The sequence below is a fragment of the Sardina pilchardus genome, chromosome 1, assembly GCF_963854185.1.
Source record: "Sardina pilchardus chromosome 1, fSarPil1.1, whole genome shotgun sequence".
Classification (NCBI taxonomy): domain Eukaryota; kingdom Metazoa; phylum Chordata; class Actinopteri; order Clupeiformes; family Clupeidae; genus Sardina; species Sardina pilchardus.
In genome coordinates, this window is record NC_084994.1 from 15,332,534 (window position 1) to 15,351,574 (window position 19,041).

General features: G+C 45.6%; 1 protein-coding gene across 4 annotated transcripts in view; it reads left to right on the forward strand.

Moving 5' to 3' along the window:
• The first annotated feature begins 500 nt into the window (after nucleotides 1-500).
• The window catches only part of LOC134082629 (NACHT, LRR and PYD domains-containing protein 3-like), a 123,695-nt gene continuing 105,154 nt past the window's right edge, over nucleotides 501-19,041 (forward strand). For 3 of the 4 annotated variants that reach the window (XM_062538486.1, XM_062538499.1, XM_062538494.1), the window contains exons 1-2: nucleotides 501-601; nucleotides 5,207-5,376. In XM_062538486.1, coding sequence (XP_062394470.1) covers nucleotides 5,237-5,376 — 140 coding nt within the window. In that variant the 5' untranslated portion in view covers nucleotides 501-601; nucleotides 5,207-5,236. Of the gene's footprint in view, nucleotides 602-5,206; nucleotides 5,377-7,273; nucleotides 7,746-8,100; nucleotides 8,155-8,318; nucleotides 8,439-19,041 lie in introns of those variants that run through there. The other variant, XM_062538507.1, reaches the window with a different exon arrangement.

The following is a 19,041-nucleotide window of genomic DNA, read 5'->3' on the forward strand; positions in this document are numbered from 1 at the left end:
CTTGGCCAGATGTCAACTGCGTTTGGTTGGGGTGCGCACATCCACAGAAATAATCCAGGTGCCGGACAAAAGTATACTGTAGATAATGGAATGGATTGGTCCGCACACTGGGTAGGCTCCAAAAATACACTTTATTTAGTATAAAAAGGCAACGTTTCGATCCGCAGTGGGATCTTCTTCAGGCAATGAGAACAATGGTCTGAGATGTCATTTATCACATGACCTACAGGTAGGCTACCTGGAAAAGTTAATAATGCATGCATGAAAGGGTTAATAATAATAATAATAATAATAATAATAGAAAAACAATAACATAGACATGCACATCTATTAAAATGTGTATGGGCTAAAAACAGCCTAGAAATGTCTGATTTAACCGTATCTTCTTAGAAAGAGCTTGTGTAGAAAATAGATGGATGGGTGGACATGAAGGAGTTAAATATTCATGACAAAAGTTGTTTTGACTTTGATCGTACCAACACATCTCTAGCTCCTGTGACTGAAGAAGTCCAGCCAGTTCTCTTCGGAGAGAGACGAAGATTCAAGGAAATGGATTCCAGGAACACAAGCCAGTGACACTCCACACATAACCTACCGTACAGTAAGTTGCTTTATTAAATGTATGTTTGTATCATGTCCCATGTGAATATGTATGTGTTTACTGTGTGTGCTGTTCTTCATCAGTAGAGATTGTACAGTGTATAGACTTATTCCATTGGCAGCGTTGTGTTAATCTACAAACACTCTTTCCGTGTTCACAACCTGCTGAACTGGTCTGGGCTGTTGGCAAAGAGAGTGCCCAGAGATCTGAGAGAGGGGCAATGGAGAATTATAAAAGAAATGTAAATATCAGATCACTGCTCTGGGGGCAGCCATGGGCTACTGGTTAGGGCTTCTGGCTTGTGACCAAAGGGTTTCATCCCCAACCAGTAGGAAGAATTTGGGAGGGGAAAGTGGTTGAGCACATCCATGGCTGAAGTGCCTAATAAATACGTTTTAGTATAATCTTTTATCTGTCTCTTAGCCACTGATATTCCAGTTCCAGGTGTAGGCCTATTAGCCTCATAGTTTTACATGTGTTACATGTATGTGTTTACTGTGTGTGCATGTTGTTTTATATCGGTAGAGATTGTTAAATGTACAGTACAGTCCTATTCCATTGACAGAGTTATCTACAAACACTCTCTTCCGTGTTCACAACCTGCTGAACTGGTCTGGGCTGTTGGCAAAGAGAGTGCCCAGAGATCTGAGAGAGGGGCCATGGAGAATTATAAAAGTCATGTAAATATCAGATCACTGCTCTGGGGGCAGTCTTGGGCTACTGGTTAGGGCTTCTGGCTTGTAACCAAAGGGTTTGATCCCCAACAGGAAAAAGGTGTGCTGCTCAGCACAGCTCTCCCTTGCCCACATCCACGGCTGAAGTGCTATGAAAGTCATGTAAATGTCAGATCACTGATCTGGGGGCAGCCATGGCCTACTGGTTAGGGCTTCTTGTAACCAAAGGGTTTGATCCCCAACCAGTAGGAAGAATGTGGGAGGGGAAAGTGGTTGAGCACTGCTCTCCCTTGCCCACATCCACGGCTGAAGTGCTGCTTGCGCGTGACGTCGTGCCTTAACCACGCCCCTTAGCTGTTTCATAATCAACGACGGCCTCTTGGGGCTTTTTGCTTAAATGAATGTTGTAGATTGAGATGAGGTTTGGCATTAGTCAGGCTAACACCATGCTACTGTTTCAGTTCCAAACACACACACACACACACACACCATGCTACTGTTCCTTTAAGGAAATTGACTCAAGGCTGAATGATGGACTTTAGTCCTGGTGTTACCTGTAAAACATTTTATAACAGGAACATAAAGTCACCAGACAGTGTCGGTGGAATATACAGTAGGTGGTTAAAGTGGTCTTTAGGTAAGTGCATTCACTTTATTTGTGGCTAAATAGAAATGTATATGATGTAAGGGACAACCAAAAGATTGGCAAAGACCACATTATTGATCTACGCTGTAAAAGAAACGCTCTACACGGAAGCATCTAGACTTGTTTGGCATCTATAGATGTCTGTACACGAAGGAGTACAATGCAGTCTTGTGGTCTTTGGACGAGGCCATATTACGAACATCATCACAAACCGTTCAGTAACAATCCTTTACATGTTCACATCTGGTAGACAGGGACAATAATCAGTATTTCAGTGTCTTTTGACATAAATGGTTGAATGTTAAATGTTGTCCTTGTGCTGATTGGCTGTAACCCCGTGTCATGTGACCCCAGACTGGAACACATCTATCGTCATGTCTCCTGCTGGGCCTTTCCTACCCAGAACTAGAGAGTTGGTGGCTAATTTGCAGAGGGCTGCTCTGGACTCTAGATCATGATCATCTGGACTCTAGATCATGATAAGAGTCCTCAGGGAGGAGATCAGGTGCTTGTAGGCAGCAGCATGAACAAGACTGTTTATCAGTTACTAAACTGCACTGGAACACGGCTCCATTTGGAAGCCTTCAACAACAGAGTCTGCTGTCAGATTCCTACTCATATTCATTTCATTTCATATTTATTATACAGGAAAGCATTAAAAGTAACAAAGTTACAGTTTAAAACGGGCCTGACTCAGTGATACGCAGCAGGTTCCTGTTCTGCAGCACATATAACAAGTGACAGGGACAAGACACGGCACAGAGAGTTGGTTGCTAATGTGCAGTATGTAGCTCTCAAATCATACATTGGTCCCATTTACAGAACCACGACAGAATGGTTCTTCCTTAACACCCTGTTTCTATTTCCAGGTCATTTTTGAATGTTTCAAAGACAACTAAATACTATACACATTTAATCAGTTGTAATGATCAGTCACATAATTATCCCTCAGGTCAGAAATGAAGCCTACTTCATATTGTCTCTGAAGCCCTCAGAAGCAAAAATACATACACAACATGATTGTATATGGACTATATCATGATCTGAAGCAAAGCGTGTGGAAGTGCAAAGCGTGTGGAAGTGCAAAGCGTGTGATTTTGTGAAGACATTGTGACATTTGCAAAAAAAAAGTTTTTTTTGTTAGAAGGGGGTCCAACTTATATTGTATTTTTGCTGTTTTGGGGAAGAAATCCTGATATAAAGACTACAGATAAGATACAGATACAGATGCAGTTTCTACTTTTTTTTGACAACCCTCCGAGGATTCCACAATCTGATTGAAATCCTATAGGACTTTTTGATAAGGCTTAGGCCACCCATTTCTTTCTGAACTGAAGTACAACGTGCAAATAATTCATACCCTTTTAGTTGGCTGTAATAAACAAATAATGAATTAAATCCACAAATAAAATGTGTCTGATGTTCAGTGTGAGGTTGTGGCTGAGCTCCATGCTGGACGTGAGCAAGACTACACTGGTGCCATCAGCAAATTGCAGAATGAGTCCCTGATATCCTGAACACAGTAGTGTAGGCTACTGTAAGTGACGCTTGAACGCCGATATCGAAAGTGAAAGGTTGAGAGAAGGTGTCGCCATTTCAGGGATTGTGTTCGACGACGGATGTAATTGATAGGCTTTGTTGGACTTGGAAACATTGATATTTTAGAAAGACCTACGTCATGGTGAGTAGGCTTATATTCTATAGGGAGGGAAAGTGAAAACCAGCGCCCCAAGAGGTTGCGTTCCTATCGAAGAGCAGCTACTGTACAATGTTAAGTCCCATAGACCGACTTTTCAAATAAAACAAGTTCCTATGTGGGCCGTACAGTGACGTGTGAAATGGCTTTGACGATGTACACTGTATTGTTTTGTGCACTGCGATGCTGGTGTGGCCGCTCAATTATGCCTAGGCCTACAGTACAAGCAACAACAGAGGTGGCTTAATGTTGCATGGATTTTCCTTGAATTGTTCCTTGGTTACCCATGATGAAATTGGCAGACAGCTGGCTATACACACACATTTAGCCTACACTGACCTTGTGAGTCATAGGCTACATAACAAAACTATAAAAACAAAAAGAAAGTAAAAACGAGGCTTATATGAATTCCCCAAATTTTGTTTTGAGTGTTGTATGCCAAATAAACTTGCAGAGTTGTATATTGGTGTAGTGGCCTATTTGGATTTAAACATTTCTAATTGTGATAGCCTATGATACAGTATGTTTTACAGTAATAGAGCCCTATGCCATGGATTATGTTATTCATCTCTGATAGGCTGTTGCTGGTGTCAGGGATTGATAGGCTACTGAATGGGCCAACCGGGTGCAAGGACTCAGGGGGCCCTGAATCCCAAGCCTCTGCCTGAAATCGCTACTGTGTTCTCCACCCCAATAACTGAATAGGGCTCCTCTGTCAAATGGGTGTCATGGGTGATGTTATATATCATATTAGAGCCCTATATGGATTATGATATGCATCTCTGATATCTGAATGGGGCCCTTCAGTCAAATAATACAAATGATGCTATGTTTGTGATAATCAAGCAAGTTGCCTTGAATCAGTTACTTACTTATTACTTTTTAGGCCTTATAGTCTCATTTCACAAAAATGCCCCTTTATCCCCCCTGTATCTCAACTGAGCCCTTTTCCTGTCTGTGCCCATGGGCTCATAATCCGTCCATGGTTGGTTTAGTCACAAAATTATGCTTTTGGGCATATGGTAGGCTAGACTAGGATAGCTGCTAAACCCATTCTCTGTTTTCTCAACTCAGAGAAAAGTGACGTGCTGAAGTAAATGTCTGTGTTTTTTCTGTGCACCTGAAAGCTGGAGGTTACATGACAAATGAGACGTCACCTACATGACAAAGGAGAAATGAACACAAATATTCAGCTGTTGTTGTTCACGTGCCCTCAGCTCTCAATTCTGAATGAATTGAAAATGTTTTCTGAACGCCCAGTGTTGTAATTGCTCAGCTGTGCACTTTAGCATCACACTCCCAGATGTCTCTGGTATATGAAGGGTAGTGACCACTACAGCAGGGTAGACAAGTGTAAGGCCAGGAGGACTTTGGACCAAAGCAGCAGTGGTCCGAGTGGTGAATATGCTAAAAAAACAAGTCGGATTACCAGAATAATCTGGTGGGCCAAATTTCGTTGCTCACTGGACAGCATTGGCCCATGGACTGCCTGTTTAACAATTATTCTATTAGTAATAATAATAAGGATTACCCCACTGTTGCTTGGGAACACTGCATCTGTGACTTGTAAAGCTATATTTCCTCTTCAGGTCAAGAGAGACTCTCTCACTGCTGCTGGGATGGGTAACTGTCAGGAGAGAGAGGAGGCTGCAGGTCCCAGTGAGACACTCAGACCAGAGTCTGCAGCACATGGCTTTAGGACCATGAAGAATGCTGAAGACATGGCTGATCCTGGGTCACCAACACACTCTGGTGGAGGGTGAGTTTCCTGATCTCAGACCTACTCGCTCCACACATTCTCATACATTCACACTGTTCTGTTTTTGTTTGAATCTGAAACAAATGTGTCAATTTCAATTTCAATTCAATTTAATTTCGCTTATAGAGCGCCAAAACATTACACATGTCTCATGGCGCTTTACAGAGTGTTAGACATTCAAAGAGAGCCCATGAGTAACAGGGGCAAGGAAAAACTCCCTAGAATTGGAGATACATATAGGACGAAACCTCAGACAGATCCACGACTCAAGGGCCCAACCCATCTGCCTTGGGTCAGTTACAGTACAGTCATTTGTAGTTTGAAAGTTACAATGACAATGAAAGTTCAAATAGTCCAGTGTAGGGAATAAATTGTCCATTAGTAATCCAGTTATTTCGGAAAGTGATGGGTCGCTGGGATGCGTGGGCCAAAGATTCGGGCAGGGAACCACAGCAGGCGATGGTAAGGCAGTCATAGGGATGGCGAAGGCAATGGCGATGGTAGGGCAGTTTAGGGCTGTTGTGTTTGCGTCTCTCATCAACACCTGTGTCAGTTGGCTTTGCTGTCTTTGGTAGCATTTGTAGTGCATTTTATAATGCTGTTAGAGTTGTGTAAATGGTCATGTGCTTGTGTGAATGTTTATGTGATCTGCACTCCAGGTGTTCCCCTTACTGTCTATTGGTGTCCTTATATTATGTGAACAAAATTCTTAGCTTGTGGACGGTAGTGTTGCACGGTGTTGCATGCGCCACTACTGTAATTTCCTGACTATTAGCCGCGGCTTATACATTGATTTTGCTAAATTTCTTCAGCTAGGAGGTTAATACAGGGGGGCAGTTACAGTAATATGGTGTTAATATGACTTTGTTTATTTTAACTTGCATAAAACACTGTCCTGCGGCTTATACACAATGCGGCTTATTATGCGGGAAATTACTGTACTACAAATGTATTGTAGTAAGCTGAAAATAAAAAAAAAAAGTCACAACACACTTATTAGTATCAGTACTTTTAAGGATGACAGTGTCGTTTTACATGTGAATGTGTGCAAGGCTTCTGGTGTCTGTGACATACAAGCTGTCAGGTGGAGATGATTAAAAAACAATACATTTTGTGACAGTGTGTCAGTCAGCTTCAGCGTCATATGCCTCTTGCTTAATCACTTTTTTCCGTCATTACCCAATTGCAAATGATGGTGAATAACAACTCACTGTGTGATACATTTAGTAATATTATTGTAGGAGCCAAAATGTATGGTCTCTCTTGGATGTTATGTTTTTGTTTTCCACTGGGTGGCGCATGTTTAGTACTTTCGGTCAGGTATAAAGATAGGAACTGATGTGTTGTTGGTCAGGTGTCCTACCCGGAAGGGCAAAGGGTTTTGACCGCTAAGGCAACGCTAACGGCCTGTGTGACTACTGTACCTGCTGATGTATTTGGACTCGTTGGAATAAATGGATCACCTTGATTCAACTTGAAGACCGTTTACAGGCGTTTTGCTTTAATTCACAGTAAGCCAACAGTGTAGTTTAGCCACGGACTTTAGGCAACATCTAGCGCGTCAGCCATAGCCACCACCCGCGTTTGGGCACCTCAGTAGTTCCGTATCAGTACAGAACTCCTTCAACATTAGTCAAAACCCTGCGATAGTTTGTAATTAGTTCGCACGTCGGAGTCTTCTGCGCTTGTGGATTTAGGAGCATGAAGAGCCTTCCTTGTGGAGTATTTGTTTGGATTCGTGGGCAATGACAAGGAGTTTCGTTTCGATGTGGATTGGATACTATACGTGAGTGCTGCTGCCAACATCAGCTGATGACTACAGGCGCCCGACGAAAGGGGTATGGTAGCGCTACAATATTTAATGGCCATTTAATTCTTTTATTTTGTGTGCACACAGTACCCGGGTACCAAAAACAACATCAGTGTAAATGCCGGCAGACATTTGACTTTGGGATTTCGTGCGTCGTTCGGACTGATCGCAGGCCCGTCGCAACAAGGCAAGCAAACCAGGCAATTGCTTGGGGCCCCGAGCTTGCCTGGGGCCCCCAGACACCGACTGGTTATGAATAAAATGCAACGACAAATTGTGTGTTCCCCTTTAAATTCTGTGATGGTCAATGCAGAAAAGTGCAATGACGCTATTTTCGGGATCCCCCTCAGGGGGCCCCCTCCCCCGTTGCTGACGGTAGCCAGCCAGCCAGCACTCAGACAGTTGCGTGATTCCAGTGCCGGGAAAATATGAAACCAAAGTCCTTTTTAGGCCTATATAGAAATATCTCTGATGAACACCAGCAATCATGAAGCGGAGTCTCAGGAAGCCAGAAAAGAAAGAAGTGAAAGGAAGAAGAAGATAAGAAAAACAGATAGCGGTAAGTGATCATTTACTAGTACATCGGATGAATTAGCCATGTAGCAACAAAAATATGTACAGTAACGTTAGCTCAACTGGACTTATTAGCGGTGGCAGTCAGTTTGTTCGTGTGGAAATCGTCATTCACATGCACGAAGCCGAAAGCTGGCTGTTCCGTCTTTAAAACATCAACTTCATCTGTCCAATACTCAGACAGCAGAATGTTTAAATATGTCAAGCTAGTAAAACTCCGTGTGTTAAACATAAACATAACCTTGGGTTGTTTTAAGCATTGGTAGTTGTGAAAGCAGCTGTATTTCTTCTAAATATCAAAATCAGAAACTGACATGCCAATCTTTTCTCTCTCCTTCAAGGTACTTGGCTTAAATTTCTAAGCCCTCTACCTACGGATGCCTCCATTGATGAAGGTAGAGTGCATTTCTCTCTCTGAGCTGTTAGTGATCTCTATGAATATGCTAACATTATAATAAAATGATCACTCATTTTTTTTGTACATTTCAGATATTTGATTAAGTGGCTATCCTTATGTGATGCACCCTGTACATGACAAATAAAATATTATATTTCCCAGCTCCACCTCTCATTTGTGAGGAAGAAGAGGACATGGGAGAGACTGTATGCAGTGATTCCATGGCCTCAATGTCAATTGAGTCTGCAGAAGTTCTCAGCTCTGATGTTACCTCTGCACAAGGTACTACAAGCTCTATCATAGCTGATGACCCTGCACAATGGCCAAGAGTTCTCTCTGATAGTGTGCGCTGTGAAATTATTAGACAATGACCTGTGCAGAAAATAAAGTGTGTGTGAAACAGTCTGTCTATGTGTTGTCTTCCGGGTGGGTTGGTGGTGGTTGGAGGTGCATCAGCAGCGGCGGGGCGGGGGGGGGGGCCTCTAAGTCCATTTTGCCTAGGGCCCCCAAATTCCTTGAAACGGGCCTGACTGATCGACTTTGCGTTGCGTTACTGATTTGATTTTTCTTTACGCCGACTTTTTTCTTCGGCTACATCGAACTGTCGTATTTTTCCTTCGAACTCTCGCCACAATGGACGTGCGTGATAAACAACAAATAGCTGCTAGTAAACCTAGTAGTGTTGTTTGTGGCGATCAGCAAAGTAAGCGTGCAAACGCTCTTGCTGATAAACTTGTGACTTTGCAGGCGGACAGAAAATTAAAATTGGACAATGCAAGTGTAATTAGGAAATCTGTGGACGGTTTAAAGCACGACATTCCTCAATTACAAAAGGCTTTGAAATGTTTGGTTGAGAATTGTAATGATGCAAAACGCATTCATGAGTCATTGTTGAGTTTGTTACCTGTTGAAGAGCAAGAAAAGCATGATAGCCTACTTGGTTTAAAGCAAAAATGATCTCAAACAATGATGCTATTTCTGAAATTAAGGTTTTTCTGGCTAAGGGCTCTGAAAATGTTCACACTGGTTTACCTGCTGTTTTCAATGCTGGTTTGCCTACTGAAAATAATGCTGCTGCTGATACTGATAGGGGGCCTGTGAATGTGAATGTTGAGGTTAAGGCTGTGCATGATGCTGATGCAAGTGTACCTGTGAATGGCAATGGTGCGGTTACAGCTGTAAATGAAAATGTTGAACGTGGCACTGGTATTAACCCAAATGACAGCATTTCCAATGTGGCTAGCAGAAGGTCACATCGAAGTGGTAATAGTGGCAGGTCAAGCACACGCTCAGCCAGGAAGCTGGCCCAGGCAGACAGAGCGGCACTGGTTGCTCGACAAGCTGTTTTAAAGGAGAAACATGCCATTGAGGAGCAGGAGCTACAGCTGAGGAGGAGAAGGGAGCAGCTTGATCTGGATGCTGACTTGGCGGCATCAGAAGCTAAGCTAGCAGTGCTGCATGCCTCTGATGGAAGGAGTCACTCAGCAGCACCCTCTGATGGCACGAATTCTTATTTGCAGAAGGAGAAGGTGAAAGTGGCTAATCTTAATCCCAGTGCAATGGAATTTAAACCTGCTCTACCACAGCAAACAACACACCTCTCTGCCAAAGGCCCACTACCACCTAGCAACATACTGTCTACAGAAGCATGCAGGAAACAGACTGAGCAGTGGTGCAATGACGTTCTGAAACAATACACTATGCCTCAGCTACCACATGGAGCACAATCACAGCATGTAAGGGCTGCACAACCACAGCAGGTGAGGCCTGTGCAACTGTCTCCCATCACTAATGCCTCACACAACACAGCAAGCTCACCGGACCTACTGGAAATCATGCAAAGGCAAAATGACATCACAGCCGCTTTGGTCCATGAACAACGCATCTCATCTCTACCATCAAGAGAGATACCAGTGTTCGATGGTGACCCTCTCCAGTTTCGGCCCTTCATGAAGGCCTTCGAACAGGGTGTGGAGAGTAAGGCTGGCAAAGGAGACTGCCTTTACTACTTAGAGCAGTTCACCACGGGTCAGCCCCAGGAATTGGTGCGCAGCTGCCAGCATATGGTGCCCGAGCATGGCTATGTAGTGGCAAAGGGCCTCCTCACTGAGCACTTCGGCAACCCATACAAGTTGGCAACCGCCTACATGAACAAGGCTTTGGCCTGGCAATCTGTTAAAGCAGAGGATATGAAGGCACTGCAGGCCTACTCTTTGTTTTTACGTGGCTGCTGTAACGTCATGCATGAGCTGAGCTATGTACAGGAACTGGACATGCCTGTAAACATGAGGACCATTCTCTCAAAGCTGCTCATGAGAGAACAGTGGCGCACTACAGCTCATGACATTATGGAGAAAACGCATGACCGAGCTCACATCTTTGACCTGGTGCAGTTCATTGAACGACGTGTCAAAATTCTGTCTGACCCCTTGTTTGGCGATATACAGGATCCACCCTCCGCCTCACCTATGACTAAGCCACCGTCAAAGTTCAAGCCCCAGCCTAGGAGCAGTGTAAAGGGAAACATTGTTGCTGCGACGGACGTGTCTGATGAAGGCCAGGACCAGACTCAGGATGAGGATGAGGAGGAAGTGAAATGCCTGTGCTGTGATCGTCGCCATCTGGTGGAGGAATGCAGGCAGTTCAGAGGCAAGAAGCACAAGGACAAAATTCTTTTCCTGAGGCAGAAGGGAGTTTGCTTTGCCTGTTTGCGCACTGGACACATGAGCAAAGACTGTGAGCAGCGCTTGACATGTCAGATCTGTGGAAAGGCTCATCCAACTGTGCTTCATATTAAACAGCAGCAGACCCCAGAACAGTCCAAGGATTCTGCTGACACCCAGCAGTCCTCCAGCGATATATGTGCGCATGCAGGGGCCGGTAGAGACCAGTGTGTACTGTCCATTCTACCTGTGAAGCTGAAGTCTGCCAAAGGAAGCCGCATCATAACAACTTATGCCTTTCTAGACCCTGGTAGCTCAGCTACATTTTGCTCTGAACACCTCATGCAAAAACTCAATCTTACAGGCAAGAAAACCAGCCTCCTGTTGAGGACAATGGGACAACAAAAGGCCGTTGCTGCGTACACCCTCTCTGGTCTAGAGGTCTCAGAGATGAACAGTGACAACTTTTATCCCCTGCCCGAGGTATTCACACAGAAGCAAATGCCTGTCACTGTGGAAAACATGATCACATCTAAGGATCTGGCTAGGTGGCCCCACTTGTCAAAGGTGCACATCCCAAATGTGAAGGCGGATGTTGGCCTGTTGATTGGCACCAACGCACCCAGACTATTAGAGCCCTGGGAGGTCATCAATAGCCGCGATAACAGTCCGTTTGCGACTCGTTCAGTCTTAGGTCGGTCCGTAAACGGTCCTCTGAGTGGAAGCAGTGGCGCACCAACACCCTCCGCCACAGTGAACCGCATCTCACTTCAAATACTTGAACAGATGCTTGTGAGTCAATACAACCACGACTTCACGGAAAAGGCTTCGGAGGAAAAGGAAATGTCTAGAGATGACCTCAAGTTTATGGAGACAATGGACCAGTCAGCAAAACTGCAGGATGGAAAGTACTGCCTGAAGTTGCCGCTCAAGAGGAAAGAGGTGTCTTTGCCCAACAATATTGCTGCAGTGAAGCAGAGGATGCAGGGCCTGAGGAGAAGGTTTCTAAATAACCCAAGCTTGCACCATCAGTATGCTGACTTTGTGAATGGCCTTATCAGCAACAACTATGCAGAACCTGTGCTGCTGCCAAAGCGTCAAGGTGAACCTGGTAGAGTTTGGTACATTCCCCATCACTCAGTCCATCACCCAAAGAAAGGTACCCTTCGGGTGGTGTTCGACTGTGGTGCCACCTACCAAGGTGCATGCTTGAACAAAGAGCTGCTTCAGGGGCCTAACCTCACAAGCTCCTTACTGGGAGTCCTGCTGCGCTTCAGAGAGGAATCTGTGGCGTTTATGGGTGACATACAGGCAATGTTCCATCAGGTGAAGGTCGCAGAGGAAGACAGAGATTTCCTCCGCTTTCTGTGGTGGCCGAACGGAGACATCACTCAGGAGCTGCAGCAGTACAGGATGACCGTTCACTTGTTCGGTGCTGTATCCTCGCCAAGCTGCGCTAGCTACGCACTGAGGAAGACCGCTGACGACCACCAGTCTGAATTCCCCGCTGCTGTATGCAAATCTGTCAAGGAAAACTTTTATGTCGACGACTACTTGAAAAGCTCTGCCACAGAAGCAGATGCTATTCAGACCATCAAGGACCTGACTGCACTGTGTCAGAAGGGAGGCTTCACCCTGGAGAAGTTTGTCAGCAACAGCCGTGCTGTCTTGCAGGCCATTGCACCAGAAAGAAGGGCTAAGGATTTAAAGGAACTGGATCTTGACCGTGACAATCTGCCAGTAGAGAGAGCCCTAGGTCTACTCTGGTGCGTGGAAACTGACTCATTCCGTTTCAAGATCGAACTGAAGCAACAGACACTTACCAGACGTGGTATGTTGTCCACCATCAGTTCAGTGTATGACCCTCTGGGTTTCCTGGCCCCTGTCACATTACCTGCTAAGATCATGCTACAGGAGCTATGCAGGAGAGGAGGTGGATGGGATGATTCCTTGCCACCTGACATCTTATGCCAGTGGAACTCATGGCTGGAGGACTTGGACCTGCTCAACACCTTCAAGATATCCAGGTGTGTCAATCCAGCGACGTATGGCAAGGTTGCTCGAGCCCTACTCCATCACTTTGCCGACGCCAGCGAAGCTGGGTATGGGACCGTGACATACGTGAGGATGTTGAATGAGCAAGGTCAAGTACAAGTCTCCTTTCTCCTTGGCAAAGCCAGAGTAACACCACTGAAGGCAGTGACAATTCCCCGGCTTGAACTGACTGCAGCAGTTCTCGCTGTGCGGATGGACTCCATGCTGAAGGAAGAACTGAAGTGGACATTCGAGGATTCTGTCTTCTGGACGGACAGTACTTCTGTCCTCAAGTACATTAAGAATGAGGATAAGAGATTTCACACGTTCGTGGCCAACAGGATTTCCACTATCAGAGAGTCATCAGAACCAAAGCAATGGAGGCATGTCGGTTCCAAAGACAATCCAGCTGACGACGCGTCAAGGGGATTGAGGGTGGCAGGTTTCCTGAAGACCAGTAGGTGGTGGGAAGGGCCTGCATTTCTTTGGAAGCGTGAGGAGGACTGGCCTAACAATGTCTTTGATGTTTCCCTGAGTGCTGAGGACAAGGAGGTGAAGAGAGAGGCAGCCACGAATGCCATCAACGTGTGCAATGCTGTTACACCAACTGACCAGGGGCCTCATTTATAAAACTTTGCGCAGGATTGACGCCAGAAAATGGCGTACGCTCGAAACTCAGAATGTGCGTGCGCAAAAAAATATTCTGATTCATAAAACCGTGCGCACGCATGTTCCACGCCAATTACCCTTTATAAATCACAATCCACTTCAAAGTTGCGGCACCTGTGCGTACCTCAAGACACACCCATAATTGCTTATAAATATTCAGCGAAACGCCCTCAATGAATATTGATATATGTGGAGAATATGGCGAAAAGCGACAGAAAGACAAAGAAGCGCAACTTCACCGACTGTGAGGTGGAAGTTCTAGTCAACGAAGTTGAACAGCGTCAACGAGTTTTGTTTGGGGGACATAGTTCGGGAATAACAAACGCCAAAAAAACTTGCGAATGGGAGCATGTGGCCCATGCGGTCAACGCCGCAGCTTCTCAAGGCCGCACTATAGTGGAAATTAAAAAAAAATGGTCCGACATTAAGGTGGACGCCAAAAAACGGATCGCAGCACACCGCCAAAGTGTCCGTGCAACGGGCGGGGGAAAAGGACAGCCAGAACTGACCCAGCTGGACGAGAAACTGGCTGGAATCATAGGAGAGACCCTCCTGAGCGGAATTGTGCGTGAGGAGGAGGGTGACACTGATGTCGGGCCACAGACAGCCGAGGACTCGGGTATGTAGGCTATATGTATTTGTTTTTTTGTTTGTCCGCAAGATACATTCTTCATAGATATGTATCAAGGAACCACCCCACATGTACCTTTACCCTGTCTTTGAAATGAGTGTGAAATTAATCAGAAAAAGTCACCTTGATTTGATTGTTTTATTATTATTAACAACAAAATTCTCTATAGTTGCTGGGTGTTCTAGTGAGGCCAATGTTGCGGCTGCGGCAGCGGAGGTCCCAAGTCCTTCCACGGCCTCTGATCCACCTGCAGCCACTCCGCGACCAGCCACCAGTGCCCGGGTCCTAACTGATGCAGTACTGCAGGTGCAGCGGGAACACGTGGAAGCCATCCGGGAGGTCGCCCGCGAGTTGAGAGAAATAAAAAATGAGTTGTCTGAACTAAATGCCAACATTAAAGAATTTGTTCAAAAGTATGCTAATGATTCCTGTCCTTACCTTATTATTCACAAGCGGCGCATCACCTCCTCGCGCTGGCGCAGGGCTCCTGCGTTGGGGTGGAATGCCTGGGGATGGGGATCGGGGTCGAGAGCAAGGTTGACCTCTTCCACCTGTGCAGGCACATTTCGTAGCTGTGCCACATTGTGCAGCACAGCACAGGCCCTTACAATCTTGCACACCTTATCGGGTCTGTAACACAAGGCCCCCCCCGTGGCATCCAGGCAACGCCACCTGCCCTTCAGGAGACCGATGGTGCGCTCCACAACCGCGCGCGCCTGGCTGTGACGCAAGTTGTAATGGGTCTCCTCAGGCGTTTGGGGGTTCATGAATGGCGTGAGAAGCCACTGTTTCAGCGGATAACCACTGTCACCTATACAACAAAACTGAATGAGTAAAGGGTTGAATGTTAAGAATTGAGGTATGGTTACAAATGTACGCACTCGCACCCAGAAGCCAGCCATCGCGCACAGCTCCAGCCTCCAGCCTGCGCCCAACGCTGCTGTTTCTCAGTATAAATGAGTCATGGGTTGAACCAGGCCACCGGGCAACAACATTGGTGAGCACCATGTCCGCGTCACATACAATTTGGACATTAAGTGAATGAACATGCTTCCTATTGACGTAGGCAAATTCATTTACACTCGGTGCCCGTATAGCAATATGAGTGCAGTCAATAGCACCGATCACATTTGGGAAATCGGACTTAGCTGCAAATTGCGCTTTTTTATTTGCCTGTTCACCCACCGTGTAAGGAAACTGGATGTAGTTTTGCGATAAACGAATTACACCTCCTAACACGTCTGGCAAAATGCGGCTGAAGGTTGGCTGAGAGATTCCCGACCGGTCAGACAGTTCTCTTTGGAAAGTCCCAGTAGCTAGAAAGCCTATGCAGGTCAGCACTTGCAGCGACACCGGGATGGGATGGTTCCGGCGGGTACCCCTCTCCAACAATGGTCCCAACTCCGCGATCAGCTGTAAGAGGACAGCTCGTGGCAATCTGAATCTGCTCATGAGCCATTCATCATCATTGGCCAACAAATCTTGTTGGTCTCTGAAAACACGCTCTCTCCTTATTCTTCCATTTGCCACATCTTCCAGCAATGCTAAATACGCCATAGTGCATCATAAGACCTAGCACGGCAAATCCCTTTATATACCGTTTACAGAGTAGGCAACCTAACAAGCAACATGTGTGGTAGCGTATGAACAGTATTAATTAATTACTTGATTTGGTTACTTATCCACCTGTATTAATTAACAAAACGTAGCCAATTACAAAAAACATCCAACGTATATCACATTTGTCTTTATTGCCTCAAATAGCATTGGCATTTTGTACAACTCTCCAAACAACAATCAATCGCATTTTATATTTTAAACACTGTCAACGTGATGTTCTGTTTGTGTTACACTTCGATTACTGAACCAATTTCAGGTCATTCTCCCTGTTTACTCTCGAGGTCGCACTTTTTCCTGTTCCGTTTTATGTGCGTACGCATGGGTCAGAGCTTGCGTGGAGGTACGCACATTTCACCGTCAAGTTCAGTTTTTATAAATAACAAAGCGTGCGTAGAAGGTGGCGTACGCATTCTTTTGTGCGTACGCATCGTTTATAAATGAGGCCCCAGCTCATTAGCTATTTCTCTGACTGGAAGAGGCTCAAGAAAGCAGCTGCTTGGTTTCTACGTTTGAAGGCCATTCTATTGGAGAAGGCTCGCTGGAGAAAACAGCTGAAGGGGCCTGTGGCAAGTCAGTCGAGTACAGCTGATGGCCAAAGTTTCACTGTGACACCCAGGGGTAACATCCTAACAGTAGACGATCTGCTGGAGGCAGAGAATGCAGTAGTGCGCTATTCCCAGCAGCAGCAGTTCAAGGAGGAGATTGCTGCTCTGTCCTCCGCAAAGGCAGCAGTGAGTCGCCAAAGTCCCCTGTACAGGCTTGACCCAGTCTTGGTCGATGGCCTAGTAAGAGTTGGAGGAAGGCTGAGTAGAGGAGCAATGCCAGAGGAGTCCAAACACCCTATTATCCTCAGCAAAGGGCAGAACCTCGCAGCACTCATCCTCAAGCATGTCCATCAAAGCCTAGGTCATGCTGGCCGTGCACACACAGTGTCATCTGTGAGGAGGAAGTTCTGGATTACTAAAGCAAATGCAGCTATCAGGAAAGTAATCTCAGAATGCACTTTCTGTAAACGTTACCATGGACGTCTCCTGGAACAAAAGATGGCGGATCTTCCAGAGGTGCGGGTCCAGCCAGACTTACCCCCCTTCACCAACACTGGGGTAGACTACTTCGGTCCTGTGGAAGTAAGGAAAGGAAGAGGAACTTGCAAGCGGTATGGAGCCATATTTACCTGCTTAGCCAGCAGAGCGGTACATCTGGAGGTGGCAGCTTCCCTGGAAACAGATGCCTGCATCAATGCTCTGAGGCGCTTCATAAGCAGAAGAGGGCAGGTGACTCACCTGATCTCAGATAACGGTACCAACTTCATTGGAGCAAACCGGGAACTGAAAGAAGCGATGGCTGCGCTCAACCACCAGCGGATTGAAGGAGTCCTCTCACAAGCTGGAATACGCTGGAGCTTCAACCCACCAGCAGGCTCACATCATGGTGGCGTCTGGGAGAGGATGATCCGCATGGTGAGAAGGGTCCTAAGTTCAGTGGTACGTCAGCAGACACTGGATGATGACTCCTTGCATACAGTGTTTTGCGAGGCGGAAGCTATTTTGAACGACCGACCTCTTACCAAGCTTTCAGACGACCCAACTGATCTAGAACCGCTCACACCCAACCACCTGCTCTTGCTAAAGGGAAAGCCAGCTATGCCACCAGGAGTCTTCGAGCCTCATGACCAGTATGTTAGACGAAGATGGAGACAAGTGCAATATGTCGCGGATTTGTTCTGGAAGAGATGGGTCCGAGAATATTTGCCACTGCTCCAAGAACGACAGAGATGGAATGAGAAGAGGAGGAGTCTGAAAGCTGGAGACATAGTTGTCATCATGGATGCCTCTGCCCCCCGTGGATCTTGGCCCCTTGCCAGAGTGCTAGGGGTATTTCCTGATAGGCATGGCCTGGTGCGATCTGTCAGGTTGCAGACGAAATCCAACGTCATTGAAAGACCTGTGACCAAACTCTGCTTAGTTCATGGAGTATGATTCTGAACGTGTTATTACATTGTACTTATCACTTGGTGTTTCCTACATTTTGGTTCCTTTTTTGTTTTCATTTATTTGAATTGCTGTGTCTTCCTGCCATCATCAATTAGGGGCCGGTGTGTAGGAGCCAAAATGTATGGTCTCTCTTGGATGTTATGTTTTTGTTTTCCACTGGGTGGCGCATGTTTAGTACTTTCGGTCAGGTATAAAGGTAGGAACTGATGTGTTGTTGGTCAGGTGTCCTACCCGGAAGGGCAAAGGGTTTTGACCGCTAAGGCAATGCTAACGGCCTGTGTGACTACTGTACCTGCTGATGTATTTGGACTCGTTGGAATAAATGGATCACCTTGATTCAACTTGAAGACCGTTTACAGGCGTTTTGCTTTAATTCACAGTAAGCCAACAGTGTAGTTTAGCCACGGACTTTAGGCAACATCTAGCGCGTCAGCCATAGCCACCACCCGCGTTTGGGCACCTCAGTAGTTCCGTATCAGTACAGAACTCCTTCAACAATTATTATACTGTATGTTTCCCATTGTAATCATGTAATGTTTTGCATGGATGTGCGTGTTCCTGTGGATGAGAGAAGCAGGGTGTGTTGTGTCACTGATGATCATGCGCTCTTAAGATAACATAAACAACTCGCCTCCGATTTCTGACCAGGTTTCTCTTGGTCAGTAGTGCAGTGTGCTTTAAGTGGTGTACGATAGTGACTTTTAGATAAAGCACCAGATGAGGGGTCGTCAGAACTAGTCAGAGGTTATTAGATAGATAGATAGATAGATAGATAGATAGATACTTTATTGATCCCCAAGGGGAAATTCAAGGTCCCAGCAGCTTAAGACACCACACACAACATACAGTACAATGTAAACAATGTAAACAGGAAAATTAAAAAGCAAATCAACAAATCAACATGACTAAAGGAGCAGTAGAATACTATAGATAAGGTATGCATGAATGTACTGAGGATTGGTACTGTGATCCAGTCTGAGGTGTGTGTCAAGTTGGTAGTGCAAATAAGTCCAACAGTGCAACAGTGCAAGATTAAATTCTAGTGACCAGTAATAAATATGTACAGTACAAAATGTAAGCATAGTAATAATAATAACAGTACTAGTATAAATATATGGACAATTAAAATAAACTTAACATAGTAATAATATAAGAGTTAGACATGAGGGTAGACATGTAAGCCATGCCATGTAAGTGTATAAGAGGGTGGAGGTGCAGATATACTATGCATAGAAGTCCAACTCTCCTTTTCCCTTCAGTGAAGCATTGTACAG